Consider the following 20,751-nt stretch of genomic DNA (forward strand, 5'->3'; position numbering starts at 1 on the left):
GGGACCACCATGGAAAGAGGTATCCAATATCTGAGGGAATTAGCTGTGCTAGAGATGATTCATTATGACCCGGACAACCCACAATTACCCAAAGATCCAGACGAAGTCCAATGTACACGACCCATGTGGCAGAAGTTTGTATGGAGCGCACCATCGTCCTATGCCAACACATTGGCAATAATGTCCTGGAAAGACAAAGAGGCACCAACAGTGGAGGAAGTGGCTCGCCAACTCCGTCAATATGAAGAAAATCTCTCCTCCTCCCTACAAGCCTGCATTTCGGCTGTGGAGAAGCTGTCCCAGGATGTCCAACAAATCAAAGAGGATATGTCCTATTCCCCACTTCTAAGGACCAATGTCTCAGCTATTAGGAGTGAGCGTTCCTCTGCCCAAGAGAGAGAATACAGAAGGTACACACCGCGAGGTGCCCTGTGGTTTTACCTATGTGATCATGGAGAGGACATGAGGAAATGGGATGGAAAACCTACCTCAGTCCTAAATGCACGGGTACGTGAGCTGCGAGGAAAAACCACCACAAAAGGGGATTCTACCAGGAAAAATGCCTCTCCAGTTTCCAAACAGAGTAGAAGGGCTGATCTTATTTCTGATCCTCTTGAAGGGACTTCTGAGCCAATTTTACGAGCAGTGAATACTGGACACTCTGACCAGAATTAGAGGGGCCCTGCCTCCAGCCAGGTGGAGGAAAGGGATAACCAGGTCTATTGGACCGTGTGGATTCGATGGCCTGGCACGTCAGACCCACAGGAGTACAAGGCTCTAGTAGACACCGGTGCACAGTGCACTCTAATGCCATCAAGTTATAAAGGGGCAGAACCCATCTGTATTTCTGGTGTGACAGGGGGATCCCAAGAGTTAACTGTATTGAAGGCTGAAGTAAGCCTAACAGGAAATGAATGGTAGAAACACCCCATTGTGACTGGTCCAGAGGCTCCGTGCATCCGTGGCATAGACTATCTCAGGAGAGGGTATTTTAAGGACCCAAAGGGGTACCGATGGGCTTTTGGTAGACCTGCCTTGGAGATGGAGGGCACTGAACAGCTGTGTACCCTGCTGGGTCTCTCTCAAGACCCTTCGATTGTGGGGTTGCTGAAGGTTGAAGAACAACAGGTGCCAATTGCTACCACGACGGTGCACCGGCGGTAATATCGCACCAACCGAGACTCTCTGATTCCCATCCACAAGTTGATTCGCCAACTGGAGAGCCAAGGAGTGATCAGCAAAACTTGCTCACCCTTTAATAGTCCCATATGGCCAGTGCGAAAGTCTAATGGGGAGTGGAGACTAACAGTTGACTATCGAGGCCTGAATGCAGTCACACCACCACTGAGTGTTGCTGTTCAGATATGCTAGAACTTCAATACGAACTAGAGTCAAAGGCAGCCAAATGGTACGCCACATTTGACATTGCTAATGCGTTTTTCTCAGTCCCTCTGGCAGCAGAGTGTTGTCCACAATTTGCTATTACTTGGATGGGTGTCCAGTACACTTGGAATCGATTGCCCCAAGGGTGGAAACACAGCCCCACCATTTGCCATGGACTAATCCAGACTGCACTGGAAAAAGGTGAAGCTCCGGAACACCTGCAATACATTGATGACATCATCGTATGGGGCAACACGGCAGAAGAAGTCTTTGAGAAAGGGAAGAAAATAATCCAAATCCTTCTGAAAGCCGGTTTTGCCATAAAAGAAAGTAAGGTCAAGGGACCTGCACAGGAGATCCAGTTTTTGGGAATAAAATGGCAAGATGGATGTCGTCAGATCCCAATGGACGTGATTAACAAAATAGCAGCTATGTCTCCACCGACTAATAAACAGGAAACACAGGCCTTCTTAGGTGTCGTGGATTTTTGGAGAATGCATATTCCAAATTACAGTCTGATTGTAAGCCCTCTCTATCAAGTGACCAGGAAGAAGAATGATTTTAAATGGGGGCCTGAGCAACAACAAGCCTTTGAACAAATTAAGCGGGAGATTGTTCATGCCGTAGCCCTTGTACCAGTCCGGACAGGACAAGATATTAAAAATGTGCTCTATACTGCAGCTGGGGAGAATGGCCCCACCTGGAGCCTCTGGCAGAAAGCACCTGGGGAGACCCAAGGCCGACCCCTGGGGTTTTGGAGTCGAGGATATCGAGGATATCGAGGCTCGCTCTACTCCAACTGAAAAAGAGATATTGGCAGCATATGAAGGAGTTCGAGCTGCCTCAGAAGTGGTTGGTACTGAAACACAGCTCCTCTTAGCACCCCGACTGCCAGTGCTGGGCTGGATGTTCAAAGGGAGGGTCTCCTCTACACATCATGCAACTGATGCCACGTGGAGTAAGTGCATTGCACTGATCACACAATGGGCTCGCATAGGAAACCCCAGTCGCCCAGGAATTGTGGAAGTGATCATGGACTGGCCAGAAGGCAAAGATTTTGGAATGTCGCCAGAGGAGGAGGTGGCACGTGCTGAAGAAGCCCCGCTGTATAATAAACTGCCAGAAAATGAGAGGCAATATGCCCTGTTCACTGACGGGTCCTGTCGCATTGTGGGAAAGCATCGGATGTGGAAGGCTGCTGTATGGAGTCCTACATGACAAGTGTAGAAACTGCTGGAGGAGAAGGTGAATCGAGTCAGTTTGCAGAGGTGAAAGCCATCCAGCTAGCATTAGATAATGCTGAAAGAGAGAAGTGGTCAGTGCTCTATCTCTATACTGACTCATGGATGGTGGCAAATGCCCTGTGGGGGTGGTTACAGCAATGGAAGCAGAGCAACTGGCAGTACAGAGGCAAACCCATTTGGGCTGCCGTACTGTGGCAAGATATTGTGTCCCGGTTAGAAAATCTGGTTGTAAAAGTACGTCATGTAGATGCTCATGTACCCAAGAGTTGGGCCACTGAAGAACATCAAAATAACCAACAGGTGGATCAGGCTGCCAAGATTGAAGTGGCTCAGGTGGACCTGGACTGGCAACATAAGGGTGAGTTATTTATGGCTTAGTGGGCCCATGATACTTCAGGCCATCAGGGAAGAGATGCAACATATAGATGGGCTCGAGATCGAGGGGTGGACCTGACCATGGACACTATCATGCAGGTTATCCATCAGTGTGCAACATGCTGCAATTAAGCAAGGCAAGCAGTTAAAGCCCCTGTGGTATGGAGGGTGATGGCTGAAATATAAATATGGGGAAGCCTGGCAGATTGACTATATCACACTCCCACAAACTCGCCAAGGCAAGCGCCATGTGCTTACAATGGTGGAAGCAACCACTGGATGGCTGGAAACATATTCTGTACCCCATGCCACTGCCCGGAACACTATCCTGGGCCTTAAAAAGCAGGTCTTGTGGCGACATGACACCCCGAAAAGAATTGAGTCAGACAACGGGACTCATTTCCGAAACAACCTCATAGACACCTGGGCCAAAGAGCATGGCATTGAGAGGGTGTATCATATCCCCTATCATGCACCAGCCTCTGGGAAAATTGAGCGATACAATGGACTGTTAAAGACTACATTGAGAGCAATGGGGGGTGGAACTTTCAAACATTGGGATACACATTTAGCAAAAGCCACCTGGTTAGTCAACACCAGAGGATCTGCCAATCGGAGTGGCACTGCCCAGTCAGAATTTTTAAGTACTGTAGAAGGGGATAAAGTCCCTGTAGTGTGCATAGAAATACGTTAGGGAAGACAGTCTGGGTTACTCCTGCCTCAGGCAAAGACAAACCCATTCGTGGGATTGCTTTTGCTCAAGGGCCTGGGTGCACTTGGTGGGTGATGCGACAAGATGGGGAAGTCCGATGTGTGCCTCAAGGGGATTTGATTTTAGGTGAGAATGGCCAGAATTAAACTGTATGATATTAGTTGCTATATAACCCTGCTACTCTATGTTATCATTACTATACTTGTTGTATGCTGTATCCATAGTACTACAGTAAGAATCACTTAGATCAAGCAAGAATGAACTGTGATAAAACTGAGCAAAGCGCAGTAGTGATGGAAGCAAAACTGACTCCAGCATGCAACAATCCCACGGTGCACACCATCCTCCTGCTGCATCCAATGTCACCCACTCACCGCACCGCACTGAAACGCAATCCTGCTCTGCCAACTGAGCAGACTTTGCACCATCCCTCCTGCCCAGAAAGACTGGTATGACAGATGGAGCCCAGAGTCAGAAACTAAATGAACTTAACGAACATTTTATGAACATAACCCATGAACTAAAGGAATGATATCTGTGTGTGTGTATACATATATATATATCTATATATATATCTCATTGTTCATATGTCTTAAAGGGATGGAAAGGTGATGATGATTGACCAGGATGTAACTAAAGGTATGGGAACTGAGCATGGCGTCAATGGTATAGAATGAGGGGTGGATACTGTCCTGGTTTCAGCTGGGATAGAGTTAACTGTCTTCCTAGCAGCTGGTAGAGTGCTATGTTTTTGAGCTAGATATGAGAAGAATGTTGATAACACTGATGTTTTCAGTTGTTGCTCATTAGTGTTTAGTCTAAAGTCAAGGATTTCTCAGCTTCTCATGCCCAGCCAGCGAGAAAGCTGGGGGGGGCACAAGAAGTTGGGAGGGGACACAGCCAGGGCAGCTGACCCAAAGTGGCCAACAGGGTATTCCATACCATGTGACGTCCCATTTAGTATAGGAACTGGGAAGTGGGGTGGGGAATCGCCGCTCGGGGACTAGCTGGGTGTCGGTCGGCGGGTGGTGAGCAATTGCACTGCGCATCATTTTGTACATTCCAATCCTTTTATTACTACTGTTGTCATTTTATTAGTGTTATCATTATCATTATTAGTTTCTTCTTTTCTGTTCTATTAAACCGTTCTTATCTCAACCCAGGAGTTTTACTTCTTTTCCCGATTTTATCCCCCATCCCACTGGGTGCTGGGGGGAGTGAGTGATCGGCTGCATGGTGCTTAGTTGCTGGCTAGGGTTAAACCAGGACAAATGGCTAACTTTTTTTTTGTCACTGCTCCCCATGTTGAACTCTTCTCCTAGCATTCCTCCAGTCCAGCTGGACTAGCCCACCGTTCTTGGGACCTGTTGAGGGTTGGGTTGCATGTAGCTGGGTACCAATATTCTTAATTCTAGCTTACTGTCTCCAAAATGAGCTCTGTACATCCCATCTAAGCTCGCCCCCGGTTTTGATTGTCACCATATATGGCATTTGCAGTGGGCAAAATATATAATTTCTCCCATATTCTTTATTTCTCATACAGTGCTTTTTCATTAAACCCTGGGCTGCTCTTCTCACAACCTGTTGTTGTTAAGCGCATTGTTCTGATAGAGCTGCTGTGTGACCACTTTTGTTCATGAGTATGTTCTGTGGTCACCCATGTTTTGACCACTGCTGGTATGCAAGTTACCTTTGCTTCAGACAAATGTTTAAAAAAAAAAAAAATTACTTAGCAGCTAATAACTTTTTTCCTCCAGACGATTGAATATTTGTGGATATTTCAGACAGAGCTTTCCTTTTCTTGGTAAATTGACTCTCCCCTATTTCAGAACTTGCCTTTTTCCTGTTTTTCTATTGCTAATAAAATCTGGTCCAGTGCGGCTATTGGATAAAGCTGTTTGCCCAAATAAGATAGAGAAGCAAAGACATCTGTTTCTAAACATTGAGAAGCACAGGAAAATGGATTGGAGCTACTATTCATCTTTCATATACTGTTATATGCCCTTTGTAAGAAAAATACTTGCGGAGAATTAGTATTAAATTCACTGAGCCATTAGAAATAAGACTTGCTTGTATATTTCACGATACTTTGCTAAATAACATGTGTATTGCATACCTTGTTTTAAAATATTGAATCGTTGATTCATAGAGAATCAGTTGTTAATAATCTAGCTGTTCAATTACTGTTTGCAAGTCTTCAAAATTAAGACACAGAAGCAAAGGACAAAGTTTTGCCTTCTGTGTTGCACAAGATGTTGCATTAGACTGTTACCATGCAGTACATTAATTCTAGTATATTTAGTTTTATAGTTCACGAAAGCAAATAATTCAAAGTGAACAATGCAATTACTAATGTGGAGACCACTAAGATTATTCATTTAAAAACAGTAATCATCACACTATTGAGCTTGCTCAGTACTTTAGAATTACAATTTGGATCCATTTCTTCAGAATTTCTTGATTAGTAATACGCGACCTGATGTCTGATGGTTTAAAACTAATAATAAAAAGAATTTAAAAGATTCTTAATGCTGCCTTGGGGGGGGGGAGTTTAAAAGTTAAATTTTATCTGGAAAAATGCCATGTATCCTTTTTGCTTGATTCATGAAAAGCTGAAACATTTAAGAGCAAAATCCTTGCTTCCTGATAAAGCAGAAGGGTGGGATTTTGAGAAATGTCAGGCTCCCTGGTCCAAGCTAGCACATTCCCTGAGATTTTTTTTTTCTTTTGGCCCACTTCTTAGCTGTGCCATTGCTGTTCAAATAAAGTACCACATGGCAGTCACTTAAGCACATTGTTACCTTGACTCAGGAATAGCTTTTGCTGTATGAATATCAGGATCAGAGCAGGATCAACTCCTCAGTGGAGTACACTCTGGGTTTATTATTTTTTATTTGTGTGCTGAGGTACAGTGATATGGGGACTGGCAACCCAGCTGTTGTCATGTAGGCAAACTTCAGTTTGACTAGAATAGATGAGGTGTTTTGCTTTAGATTAAAAAAATAAACAAAACCTGTAGGTTTAGGCTACAAAATGAGGATGTCCTGCAGTATGCAGGAAACTTTGTGCATTCACAGGAAAAATATTTTTTCCACAGATCTGATAGTATAAGAATATTTAGTAAACTATAGTTTTAGCCAAGCTTGAGTTAAAATAGGAAGGTTTTTTGAACACTTCAGAAACTGTGTTCTATAAAAATACACACAATAACTAAATTCTGCAAAAAGATAACTAGTTTACTGAGCAAAAGCTTTCAGACTCGGTTGGTCTTTCCCACCTGCGTGGAGGAAAAGCACAAGAGTTCTTTGTGCAGGCAAGAGTAGATCAGTTTAGTTGTCATATGAGAGGAAGATAGTTGCTTCTGCTTTTTAGAGAACAAGTACAGATAGTGAAGCCTCCACTGTCATATTGCATTGTTCATGAATTCAAGTCCAAGGGCCTCTAAAAGACTTTTTTTATATCAGTTGGGAAGTTAATCATGGTTATATGAACAAATGAAATACTGTGTCATTCTTTCACTGCTGGGATAGTGTTTTCTGTCTTATATACAAAGTATTCATGCAACTCAGATGGTTCATGCCATGGAATAACTAATATAAAAACCAGAGTAACTCTGTATTTTTAACTTGCAGCTATATTATTTTGGAGCTGTACTGTTCTTATGCAGACAAAGATTTTTGTCTTTGAACTGATTTTTTTTTTGATTGAGGAAAAAATGTAAAATCAGCCCTTTTTAGACAATAGGGTGCTTTTTTTCCCTTATTTTAAGCTTTTAGGCATGTTCTCCATTTGGACTCTACCTGCTGCTGTAATGTCTTTGTTTTTCACGAAGAATCACTAGTTTTTTGTCTCTTTCTAGAAAGCAATAGTATGAAATTCAGTGTTGGGACAAAAATAACTTGTCACTTGCATTAGTTTTGAAGTTAAGCAAGCATTAATGCTTAAATTCTGAAAAAAACATTCATTCTTTGGTGGATTGTTTTTCTATTTATAAATATTTATAAGTCTTTAATTGCTAGACACAGTTCAGTGTCTAAATTTGGTTATTAACAGTAGGTTTAGATGTTGCTTGAAAGAAAATGAATTTTGTTTACAATATCCATCTGCTTATTATGTTTCAGCACTGAACAGGAAGAGTTATTTCCTGTCTCAGAATGCTTTGTTTCCTTTGTGTCTACAATGAGAGAAAAAAAATAACACAACTACTCCTTCTGACTAGTGAAAACTCATTTTTCTAAGTAGAGATTTGTGATAAATGAACTTTAGTAATGCATTGTAATTTTAACATTTATTGCAGTGAATGTTGTAGGGAATATGTTGTAGGTCATCATACAGTACATAAACATAGTTTTAACTATATAGCTAAAAGTTTTAGAAGTTGAAGACTGTATGCATGAAAGCAGTGGATGTAAATATGCAACTGCTTCTCATTGTGACTAAATTATTATATAGCCTTATCTTGCACTTGAAGTTGTGATTTTATTTTTGAAACAAAATTTTATTCAGAGAGTTGGCTTAATCAAGCTTGCTTATTTTTAAAGACGGCTAACTTCAAGAAGATGGAAGGGGATCATGTACTGCTGCTCAAGAATGTGGTTTTCTTGGTGATTTAGCAGATAATTCAACAGAATCAGGAAATCTTCCAGACTGTTCATATTTGGTTTTCAGTGTCTGACAGAATTTTCTGCTGCTTTGTTATTGCCAGAAATCACAGGCAACTACTTTGCTGTAGGTCAAAAAAGCACAAGCCCAGATAGATTATACTTTTATTTTACAGATATAAACTTGGTGTGAGTTTTGCTATAATTATAGCTGACTTGAAGTGTTTTTGAGTCATCAGTCACTCAGAAAGCAATTCTCAAGGACACTAGCCTTACTTTCATTATTTCTGTGTCTAGTTTAAGCATACTGTGTATTAGTTTACAAGTCATCTTTTTTTAGGAAAAGTTCATGTATAGGAAGAGGCACTAAATACATAGCTCCATGCTTATGCATCCTATGAAGATGGAAACTTTTCACCATTAATTTATATTCATTTTGTAAATTGTTTTAAAATAGAGATTGCAAGATTTGAATTGCCAATGCATGCATGAACCATCACAACACTTCTGAAACTTTTGGTGGATGACATGACATACAGGGTAATTTTTGTATTGGTTTAATATTTGCCAAGAAATTCCTCTTTACTGGATGTCCAATGTTACAAGCAATACGTACATTTTAAAGAAATACCCCTCAAAACAGGTATGCTGTGAACTGCAGACTAGCAAATTAGTTGTAACTCTTGAAAGACTTGCTGCAGTCAGTTGGAAGTAACGTTTTAGTAGCTGCATTGTAAGGAGAGGGATAACAGGATGGCACAAAGCTTAAGAATGCTGTAGTATTATACCTTAACCAAAAATAATTGTATCTGACTATAATATTTTTTTTCTTTGCTGTAGTTGTGACATGGAGAATAGAGAAACCCTCAGGGGGTTGCAGAAGATGGATGACCGCCCAGAAGAGCATATGATCAGGGAGAAACTCAAGGCAATGTGTATGCCAGCCTGGAAACATGAATGGCTGGAAAGACGAAGCAGGAGAGGCCCTGTGGTAAGTGGCATGGAAGTAAGGGCAATATCTGTGACAACTATTACAAATAAAAATCCCTTAAATTTCTTTATTTTAGAAACCTCTTTATCGTTAACAATTTGCAGACTCTTAATTTTGATCCTCTTGTTCATTTTTTTTTAATGAACTGTTTAACAGGAAATTGTGGCTGACTTTCTGAAGTGTATGCATTTATTAAGCTTTATTTTAAAAAAAGAAAAGCATATTGCTGTGCTGCTGATTGTGTAGTATAAAATACTGCTGTGGCAACACTGCCCTCTAATGTCAACAGCAAAAGTAGCTCTTGTTCATTAGATAAAAAGCTTTTGTATAAATGGCTCAGAAGTAATTTTAAGAAATTTCAGACAGATCAAACTGAAAACTTATTAAACACAGTTATGATTCTAACACTATTCGGTATAATGCTGGTTAATTAATAGCAATTAGTTATGTATAAGTGCAGCCGCATTGGTCAATGTGACTCTTGTGTAACACTTGATGGGAGTGCTAATTTAAAGCTAAGATCATCTGATGCAGTAAACAGGTGTTTGGGGGGCAGCTTTTCTAGAACAGAAATAAGGGTTATGTTGGTAACTTTCTGTCATGAGAACATTGAAAATATTTAAAGTGCACCAAAAAAGCAATACCTCAAATAACACAAAACAGTTCTTACTTGAAAAAATTTTTAAATGCATCTTGGTTACTGCATAGCTTGAAATTATGGTTCCCTGCTCAGCCCACTTCCTTTGAGGTTTCTGGGTTTTTAATACAACTTTTGATACTCCAGATTCTCAGTTACTACCATTTTACATTTAAACTTTTTCAAGCACTAGCAACTGATAACTGTAACTTGTCCATAGGCACATGAATTTGCATTTTGACCTTCCAGGAAAGAAAAAAAGCATTACAATAATCAGTAGGAAGAAAAAAAAAAAGCCTGCATTGCTTTTCATACTTTTCCTTTATCCTGTTCATTTTCATAATCAGATAGCAATATATTTTAAAACAACAACAACAAAGGTTTCTGAAAAGTTCAGGTTTGCAAGAAGTATACATTCAATATGGTGACTTCTTAAAGTAAAACAAGCAATGCTTGGATCAAGGCTGTAAACACAGGTCTTGCCTCTCTTGGGCAGTGCCTAACTGCTAGGCTACAACCTCCTCGTTGTCCTCTTCTCCCTGCCTGTAGCCTGCTGAAACTGAAATGCATTTCTGGATAGTGGAACAGCTTCAGCTGGATGAGTTAAATGCTTCAGTTTAAAATAGCATTTGACCTTGTGGATGCAGTCCAAATCATCAGGTAGAAAGGCACTAAGGCTGGATGTCTCTTCCTTCTCATACTCTGAGCAGAGAAAGCCCCTTCCATTTTTTTACTTAAATCAGAGACCTCTGCAGTCTTTCTAGGAGAGGTCTGCTCTGTTAATCTGAAGTGTTATGTGGAGCTTCCCTCTGGCTTTGAGTCAAGCCTCTAAGACATGGAGAAATGTAGAACTGACTGCCTGCCGTGACATTTTAATTTGATTCCATGGGGACTTACTCTTCTCATGCATTATGTAGGTCTAAGGGGCAGGCAGCTGAAAGTTGTCTTGAAATATCTCAGTGTCAAAATTCAGTGTTTATGCAACAAAGCACTGTATTAGAAGTGTATGTGCTCACTCTTCTTGAGCACATGTGTATATTCAGGTAGTGCAGCACTGTGCACAGTGATTTGCTCAGATACCAGATGCAGTGTAGCTGTTTTACTTGTATTGCAGGCAGAAAAGCTGGCTGTGGTTCTTATAGGGCACAGCACACCTTAATTTTGCTGTATTGCCTCCAGGTTTAAAGTAATTTTACTTTGCAGCAAGTGTTCATATTGTGCTGTAGAAATAGCAATCCTAGTATTTATCAACTAATACTTACTGTATGTAACAGATGGATCCAAGTTTATAGTTCTTAAATAAGCAGATAATGCTTGTAGGAAAAAAAATTCTTTTGGTTCCTACTATCCAAATGGGAGAATTGCTGTCCTCTGAGATAACATGAATGACAATTACAGAAGCACTTTGAGAAACAAATCAGTTGTTGCCACAACTCTAACATAAGTGGCACAAATGGACAGGAAGAAAGGTTCTTGCTTTTGTGTTGTGTATAGATTAACAAGCTAGCCCCTATTAGATGTTAATATTAGAACCTGAGGAATATGCAAACTTTGGATGTCTAAATAATGGCTTAATTATAATGCTAGCAAAATAAGTTTTGATTAATGTTTTGGTTTAATGTAAAATGATCAATTTGTAATTCTAACACATGGTTTAATTCCTGTAAGGTGGTGAAACCTATCCCTGGGAAAGGAGATGGATCAGAAATGAGCAAACTCTCTATAGAGCCTCGGGCTGAAGGACAAAGCACTGCTTCTTCACCTAGTCAGAAAGGAAGACGTAGTCCTTCTAGTAGCTCTTCATCATCCTCTAGGACTGTTAAATCTGAATCGCCGGGTGTTAGAAGAAAAAGGGTATCTCCAGTGCCTGTAAGTTGCAAGCTGTGATGTAATTTTTAATTTGGCTATATACTGCAATCTTTTGCTTAGAGAGGCAATTGGTATCTAATCTTTCCTGGGTAGGCAAGATGCTGATATAAAGGGGTTATGACAGGATATCACTTGAGTGAGATTTGCAGAGCATATCTCCTCGTTACACTTCTCTTACGTGTGCTCTTAGGTGTGTGTTTTCTTAATTCAGTCCTGCTTTCAATTTTTATTTGTAGGAAATAAATTAAGAAATATAGGTACTCAGTTGTGAAGACATGTATGTTCTCTTAGCTTGATTTGCATGAAGAGGTGCCAGGAATTTGTTTTTTGGTTTTTTTGCTTTTTTGTTTGTGGTATGTCATGTCCCAATTTCTCAGGACGACGACTCAGGTTTGCTGATTCCCAGGTCAGGATTAAGGTGAAACAACACCAGGGATCCTTTAACTCACAAAACTCAACTTTTATTCACTCACAACAAGAATTGACATGATACCATGTCAGTAAACCATGTAACGTGCTAACCATGCATCACTAAACATATACTACAAGCCTTGCTTATTTGGGGATCAGTTCAGGGAAGACAATAAGGAGAGCCCTTCCATTGAGTCATGAGGTTCAGAGTGGACCCCCTTGCTTTTTAGACTCCTTCTCAGAGAGGAGCTTAGGGGTGGCTGGATCCACTCCTAGTCCCAGACTTAGTCAACAGTTTATGTCTAAAGGGATAAGGTGTAGGGATTATGAAAAAAAGAGAGAAAGAGAAAAGAGAAAGATTTCACCAGTCCTGGATCCAGCATTGGTCCAGCCACTCTAGAGGTCCAGTTCCGGTGGGCGTGCGCATGTGGGGTTTCAGTTTGTGTCCTTTTATAATCTCCTTGCCCCTCCTTTGGGCGGGCACTCAAACTCATTAGGCTAATTAGGTGTCAGGCACAGTTCGTGCTTTCAGAACCTTCAGGGAAATGGTTCGGTGGGCTTGGGGGTCGTTTGGGAAGTAACTTCTCCCTCCCTGCAGGCATGACCGTTGTTTGACCTCTGGCCATATATGGTGAGCTGCCCTGCTCAGCATATCAGAACATGGAATTGCACACCCTCCAGCATGCCCTCCACACCCTGTTGTTATGCAGAACTTGCCCCACCACAGTGTTTGAGACATTAACTCTTTCAGTCTGTCACATGTGGTGGAGGGTTGTTCCCCCCCCCCCCCCCCCCCCCCCCCCCCCCCCCGTCTTGCATGTCAGTTCTCCAGGCAGATATATTCCCTTGAGGATAGGATTGTTGACTGGATGCACCTCACACACACACACACCCCAGACACCCCCCACCCCCAACTCTCTTCTGCCCTTGAGTTCTGGGCATGGAAGAAAATTAATCATTTTAAATTCATATAGTCTAAGCAGATTATAGTTTCTTCAGGTTTTGTGGACTCTCTTATTCTATGTCATTGGGGGAAAAAATACATAATTAAACTTGCTATTGTCCTGGAAATGCTCATGATGGAGCTGCTTATGTAGTTTCAGAGTGGACGAATAACACCACCTCGACGAGCCCCATCTCCAGATGGCTTCTCTCCATACGGCCCCGAGGAAACAAATCGTCGTGTCAACAAAGTTATGCGAGCCAGGCTGTACCTGCTGCAGCAGATAGGACCCAACTCTTTCTTAATTGGAGGAGACAGCCCTGATAATAAATACAGAGTGTTTATTGGGCCTCAGGTAGAGAATGTTTTTGTGTTGTTTGTAGCTTTTATTAATATATAGTTAATCTTGGAAAACTGTACAAAACCAAATTAGATCAAGTTAGTTGCCAACCCTTGCTAACGGTTCTATAAAGTAATGTTTAAAAGATGTAATCTGCATATAATTATCAGCTTGTATTTTTTCAAATATGTAACAAGTATTAGTTTTGTCTAGAGTTTATCTTTAAAAAAAAAAGACTCTGGGAAGTAATTACTAATGTTCTGTATATTTCTCATTCCTAGAAGTGGCTCTTAATTATATATCTTAAGTATTTTTAGCTATAATTTGGCCACTTCATTTTCCTAGTTTCGCACTCTGAAGCACTATATTTCTTCTATTCATGGGATATACAAATGACAAGCACATGACAGTTCCTTTAATGGTGTGATAATTTCATTAATACCCATAGTGAGGTTCTTTTCAGATACTTGCACAGTACTGCTGTGATGCTGTGTTGGGGAACATTTAGGTTTTTAAGTAAACAGAAGCATCTCATTTAAGTTTGATTGTTGTCATGTTATGGGTATATGATGTTTATATGCATGAATTCCTTCTAGTGTGAAGTGTAGCAAGAGCTTCAGCTTTTAAAAAATAAAAAAGGGGAAAAAATGTCAAGAGAAAACTGGTGTTATAATTGTCTGCTTTTCCATACATATTCCTGAATAATGTTTTGGGGATTCACATTTTCTGTAAGGCCGTGCAAGAAGATATTTATGTCTATATATGAAATATTTTGCATTAACTACTACTTTTTTGAAGGGGGGGACACATGATGACAGACTAGTATATGTCTCCATGATGCACTTAATGATCTATGTAATTATCAATTCAGTAGAGCCCTAGCATATACTTTTCTTTGCAGACTTGTAGCTGTGGCCGTGGGACATTTTGTATTCATCTGCTGTTTGTTATGTTGCGGGTCTTCCAGCTTAAACCCTCAGACCCAGTGCTCTGGAGAAAGACGCTGAAGAACTTTGAGGTAATAGATTTCTAATAGACCTAATGGCAGATCTAAAATACATTCTAGATAAAAGTCTTTAGGACGTTATCTTAAAAATGCTGAGAACTGCTGCATTTCAAAGCAACAAGAATATATGTTTTTAATTAAAACCTTTAATTTGGGTTCAAGAGCTCTGCAAGTAGAAAAAAAAATCTGCAAATAAAAGGCATAACTAAAAGAATTAGTAGAGAGCTGTAGTTTAGCGAGTGATTCAAATCTTGGATTTTCTACTCAAATTTGTATATCTCTGATTAGCTGAAAGGTAAACAGAACATGGATCTTCAGAAGTAACTGTGTATACTTAAAGCTATTATTTTTAATAAGCAAATAGGTTTTTGTTGTAAAGTTTCTTGTGATCTATTTATTAGTAAGATTTCTGAAATTCCTGCTGCTGCTGCTGCTACTGCTAATGTGTTATTGTGAAGGTGAATAGATCTTTCTTAGCAGTAGTTAAGCTTCAGTAATATTACCTTTAATTACAAGCTATTCATAGCATAAATATGACTGTTGCTGTCTTTTTCTGATGTTAGGTTGAGAGTTTGTTCCAGAAATATCACAGTAGGCGTAGCTCGAGGATCAAAGCTCCATCTCGTAACACCATCCAGAAGTTTGTCTCACGCATGTCAAATTCTCATACATTGTCATCATCTAGTACTTCTACATCTAGTTCAGAAAACAGGTTAGTATTTTTCTAAAGGAATTAAAAGCTTTATTCTGTAGCTTTTTCTAATTTTCAAGGTTTAGAATCACCTACATTCGTTCTGTTCAAAGCTGCTTTCATTTCAAGCCATGTTAAGTTTCTGTATTTGCAAACAATCAAGAGTCAAGCATACATTAGTCACAGTCATACCAAGTGGGCATATTTGCTTTATACCTTCTGTTTGAAAAATGTTAAGTAGAGTTGTAGAAAGAATTTTTTTGACTCTATGAATTTGGGAAACAAACTCTAGAAATGTAAGTGATCATCTGCAAGACTGAAGCATATATTAACTTTGGAAACTTATTTATTTTTGTGCATTTGTTCAAATACAGCACTTGTGCAAATGTTGACAAATGAAGAAACAGGTTTTCTTTTTTTTTTTTCCTCTTGTCCTAATAACTTTGTACTACTTTGGAGAAATGCTTGTGCCTATGACAATATACTGAAATTTCTGGGTAAATGCACTGTTTGTGTAAACATATATAATAAATATGTTTTTTATATCTATATATATTTAATTAAGCATACATTTTAAAAAACACTTAATGCAAAGTGAGTGGTGAAACTGTTTTAAGGGAGTTATTAAACTATTATGATTTTTATAGTTTATACCATATTAAAAGATGCCTTATCAATTTTAAGTGATGTTTGATTCTTTGATAGCATATTTTTTTTCTGACTTCTATTTGAATGCTTTGGCTTGTTCTTTTCCTTTATTTTGAAAAGATATTGGTTAACTTTTTAAACAAGTGATTTGTGCATGCATTAGTTAGTGGACTGAGTGAACTAGACATCCTATAGAAAGATCAAACCACAGAAGGGCAACCAAAACTGAGGCTTTCTTTTGTGTAAAGTGAAACTTAAGGAGTACCTCGATATGTTACTTTGTGATAATAAGCATATAGTTAGATGAATATATTCAGATAGGTTTATAATTCTGATATACAGATTTTGACCTTAATTTCCCATGGTCTTTTAATTATTTTTCCAAATTGTCAAATTGTGTCATTGTAAATAAATTACATAAGTAGTTCCAGAGTATATTATGTATTTAACTGGTTGGTTTATTTGGCAAACCAGTTCCTTTAATTATATAACTTGCGTAGGAAGATTATTTTTTTTTTTTTCATAGGAATGGCTTTATTGGACTGTGAAATTTGCTACATTAGTTCTCATTTTTGACAGGATGAAAGATTCTTTCAGTTGTTTGCCAGTATACCTGATGATTAGTTCCCAGCATTGCTGGTTTAATGAGATAAGTTGTCATTCTGTGTGAGTCTAATCTTGCATGATATAAGTGTTGGAGAACACTGAGCATCAGATTCATTTGAGATAAGTTTACTCAGTTCTGATAATTACTATGACTTGCAGTTATTTTTTGTTTTACTACTAATTCTTCAAAAATAAGTTTAAAATTAATATTTGTGTTTCTATACATGCTGTGGAACTGAATTTTTCACTGTAAGCTTTTTTGTGGATTTTTCAAGGACAGAGAAAATTAGTGTCAACCATTTGCAAGAAAATAGAAGCAAATATATGTATAGAAACAATGTATATACAAATTATTTTTATTTTAAAAATATACTGTTGCTGAACAAATACAGGGTTCCTGCAAACTTTTAGACACACACCAACTATAACTTAAATTTTTACTATGAATAGTAAGAGTTTTGCACATTTAAACAATATTACAGAAGATTAAATCTGTGTTTTTCATTACATGTTGTTTAAGTTTAGAATAATTTTTCTGGCAAAATATATGGTTATATCCATTTAAAAATTAAGGTGGGATAAATAAAATGAAAGCAACATGTAAAACAGGGAAAATGTTGGGGTTTTTAAATCTATATGTGATATGTAGATATATTAGTGTTCATGTGAATCTATTACACCTGTTTCTCAGTGGCAGAAAATTCTTGAGTAGCTGTTATCTGTTAATTTTTTTAGTTTTACATATGTTCATCAAATAGTATTTACAGTTTTCTATAACGGGCTAAAGACTATCTTGTGACTTGATACTCTGAAAGGAGTGTGGAAAAAAACATATGTAGCTTTTAAAATCTAAATATTTCTTAGTTTTTCAAAACCAAAGGATAAGTAAAAAAGCAAAGATTGGTTTGTTTAAAGAAGCCTTGGGGGGGAATAAATGCCCAATGCCTTTCAATCTCTAATTGGTATCTGACCTAGTTTGAAAAGATGTCATGCATTTTGTGATCTTGCCTTTCATTTCAACAAAGTGTTGTCTATACTCAGTGCTTATAAAAATTTGGTTGCTCACTTATTCAGACCAAGATTTAGGAGAATGATTCATGAATAGCATATAGTTATTTGGAAGTGACTGTTCCAAACTGGAAGCTAATCTTTTTCACTGTTAAAGCCTGTTCTGAATTCTGATATGCCATTTTTACAATCACAAATATTTATTTTTATAGTATGAAGGATGAAGAAGAACAGATGTGCCCCATTTGTTTGTTAGGCATGCTGGATGAAGAGAGCCTAACTGTGTGTGAAGATGGCTGCAGGAACAAATTACACCACCACTGCATGTCAATATGTACGTTGTTGTCTTTATCTTGTTAAGTTCTGGTTCTGGTGACTCTAAATATGCAAAAGTATTACAACTTAGTATGTGTGTTGTAGGGTTTTTTGTTTGTTTTAAAAGTTAAACAGAAACCTGCTCTTAAGTGATTGTAGCTCTCTGAGAGTTTGGCATCATTCAGGTACTATTGATATGCCTTATTTATCAGTTATCAAATTACAACTTGATTTGTGAATGCTTTGAGAAAGAAGTTAACTGCAGGGCTAGAGGTTTGAGCCTCTTACCTGAGTGAGAAGATCATGTCCAATTAGAGCAAAGTTAGGAACAGACTTTTACCCCTCTGTGACTTGTCATTAGAATGCATGAAAGTCATCTACTAGGATTATATAGTGAATTATGGAATATGTTTTTATATACTGCATTAAATAAAGTATATAAATAGTTTGCTTTAACAAATAAAATTCCATCTCCCGTGTTCTAATACCTTTTCAAAAGTATTGCTTATGTTTGAGGCACAAAAAGAACTGCATTTCAATGCATAACTTAATATTAATTGTATTGCTAAGCTGAAGTGTTTCTGCATGCAAAAATGTTTAAATGCATGTATTTGTCAGGTTTCTGCACATGGTTTGGTTCAGTTCAGAAGTGTTTATCCTGAAACTGACATTCTTCAGTAAAACTTAAAAATAATAATGCCATCTTCTGGTTTTATGCACTGTAAAACTGAAATACATATTATCCTGTTGCTGTGTTCCAGGGGCAGAAGAATGCAGAAGAAACAGAGAGCCACTTATATGTCCTCTTTGTAGGTCTAAATGGAGATCTCATGATTTCTCTAGGTAAGGATTCAGTCTGAGTATAACAAACTATCTGTTTCTGGATCCTTAGTTGATGTTCCTAAATATGCTGAAGTATTTACTTCGGTAAATGTTTCATTTGTTAATCCATGTTATTTGTTGTTAATCTGTAGTCATGAATTGCCAAGCCCTGTGGATTCTTCTTCTGTTCTCCATGTGGTTCATCAACAAATTCAGCAGCAATCTACAGTTGGATCACAGAGAAGAACCCAAGATAGCAATTTTAACCTTACTCATTATGGGGTCCAGCAGATCCCTTCTGACTATAAAGATTTAGCTGAGCCATGGATTCAGGTAATTTTACTTTGTAAAAGAAGCTTCAAATGTAAAAACAGATTGGTTTTTTAACCGTTTTGCTAGATTTGTTAAATCAACAATTCAGAAATTTATTCTGAATCCCATCAGCTTTATGGTTGATTATTATTGGAAAGAATTATATTTAACTTGCATCAGAAGAAAAGGGTTTCCAGTCTTGTTTTCACTGGGGTTTTCAGTTTTGGACTTCATCTCAGGCCTTGTATTAAAGGTCCATGTAATAAAACGTAGTATCGTTAATTCTAGTTTTGGTTGTGCAGGTGTCACATAAATACAAAGTTGGCACTTACTGTTACTCAAGTTGAGTTGCAGGAGCCGAATGACCTAAATAACCTCTAGAGGTGGGTTCAACTGAGCAGGGATCACATACTTAAGAGTGGGAGAACTTGTATTGCCTATATGTCTGCTGTAACTTTTGTCTGGTATAGCTGGACCTTGGTTTCAGGGTTGTTTATATCAATGTCTAGAAACGAATTCCATACTGAATAATTAAAATTCAGAGCAAATGAAACAATCCATACAGTCATTCCCCCACTTCTCTTAGCAGAGTTTTTGGAGAACTGATGACTTAGAAATGAAACATCATAAACGATATCACAGAATCTTTTTTAAGACACTACCTTCTGGCACATTTTTACTGTCAGGCTTCTTAAGGTGATCTTTCATCAGAAACATTTCTTTGCTCTTTTTCATTGCTCTTAAGTACTTAAGTTGCAGCATTATTCAATTTGACTCCTGTAATGTTGCTTTTTCCTTGGCAGGTATTTGGAATGGAGTTAGTTGGCTGCTTGTTTTCTCGAAACTGGAATATACGAGAGATGGCACTTAGACGTCTTTCCCATGATGTTAGTGGTGCTCTATTACTGGCTAATGGTGAAAGCACTGGAAATTCTGGAAGTAGCAATGGAAACAACACAAGTGCTGGAGCTTTGGGAGCAGTTAGTGGGTCATCTCAGACCAGTATCTCTGGAGATGTGGTGGTAGAATCCTGCTGCGGTGTGCTGTCCATGGTCTGTGCCGACCCTGTCTACAAAGTGTATGTTGCTGCTTTAGTAAGTAGCTGTTTACTCATATTCTAGTAATTTCCAAATGACTTCATTTTTGAAAGGGAGGAGATATATGAAGTCAGGAATCCTAATAATTGTTTTTGAGCACCGCTGATGACTTTTAACCATCATCTCAAAGCAGGTTGAACAAAATCCTCAGTAAGAGTGAAATGGCATGACTCCACTGGTCAAATATAAGGAAATGCTTGCTACAGTGCTAAGTGTTAACATACTTGTATGACCGGATTCTTTCCAATCTCAAAGAATACATGACTAATTCTAATAGTGAATATATAGTAAGCCATTTATTCTTTGAATATTTCACTGATATTTTGAATGCAATTTATATAGAACTATTTACAACTCTTAAAAAAAATAAAATTTGTGTAGCCGATTTGATTTCATATGTATTGTTTTTTCCTTTCTCTTAGAAAACCTTAAGAGCCATGCTGGTATATACTCCTTGTCATACTTTAGCAGAGAGGACTAAACTACAGCAACTTCTCAAGCCAGTTGTAGAGACAATATTAGTTAAATGTGCAGATGTCAACAGGTATGGTGTCTCATGAACTTCAAATTCATTTTGGATTGTTACTGAAATGTCTTGAAGATTCATTGGTTGCTATTTTATATGGAACTAGGAGACCATTTATAGGTGGCAGTGAAATAAAACGTGTGGATCATATGTATAAATGTTTTTGTTAAAGTCTAGTTGCTACCAACCAACTTCTGTCTTGAAAGATGTAGGT

General features: G+C 38.5%; 1 protein-coding gene across 1 annotated transcript in view; it reads left to right on the plus strand.

Annotated features, from left to right (window-relative positions):
- Positions 1-20,751, plus strand: part of LOC104319316 (mitogen-activated protein kinase kinase kinase 1) — a 97,938-nt gene that overhangs the window by 62,795 nt on the left and 14,392 nt on the right. Inside the window, exons 2-11 of the mRNA XM_069775392.1 lie at positions 9,156-9,306; positions 11,612-11,812; positions 13,321-13,521; positions 14,408-14,524; positions 15,076-15,224; positions 17,678-17,799; positions 18,542-18,623; positions 18,755-18,935; positions 19,718-20,008; positions 20,434-20,555. Of these exons, the coding sequence (XP_069631493.1) occupies positions 9,156-9,306; positions 11,612-11,812; positions 13,321-13,521; positions 14,408-14,524; positions 15,076-15,224; positions 17,678-17,799; positions 18,542-18,623; positions 18,755-18,935; positions 19,718-20,008; positions 20,434-20,555 (1,617 nt within the window). The remainder of the gene's footprint in view (positions 1-9,155; positions 9,307-11,611; positions 11,813-13,320; positions 13,522-14,407; positions 14,525-15,075; positions 15,225-17,677; positions 17,800-18,541; positions 18,624-18,754; positions 18,936-19,717; positions 20,009-20,433; positions 20,556-20,751) is intronic.

This window comes from Haliaeetus albicilla, chromosome W, assembly GCF_947461875.1.
Source record: "Haliaeetus albicilla chromosome W, bHalAlb1.1, whole genome shotgun sequence".
NCBI classification, from domain to species: domain Eukaryota; kingdom Metazoa; phylum Chordata; class Aves; order Accipitriformes; family Accipitridae; genus Haliaeetus; species Haliaeetus albicilla.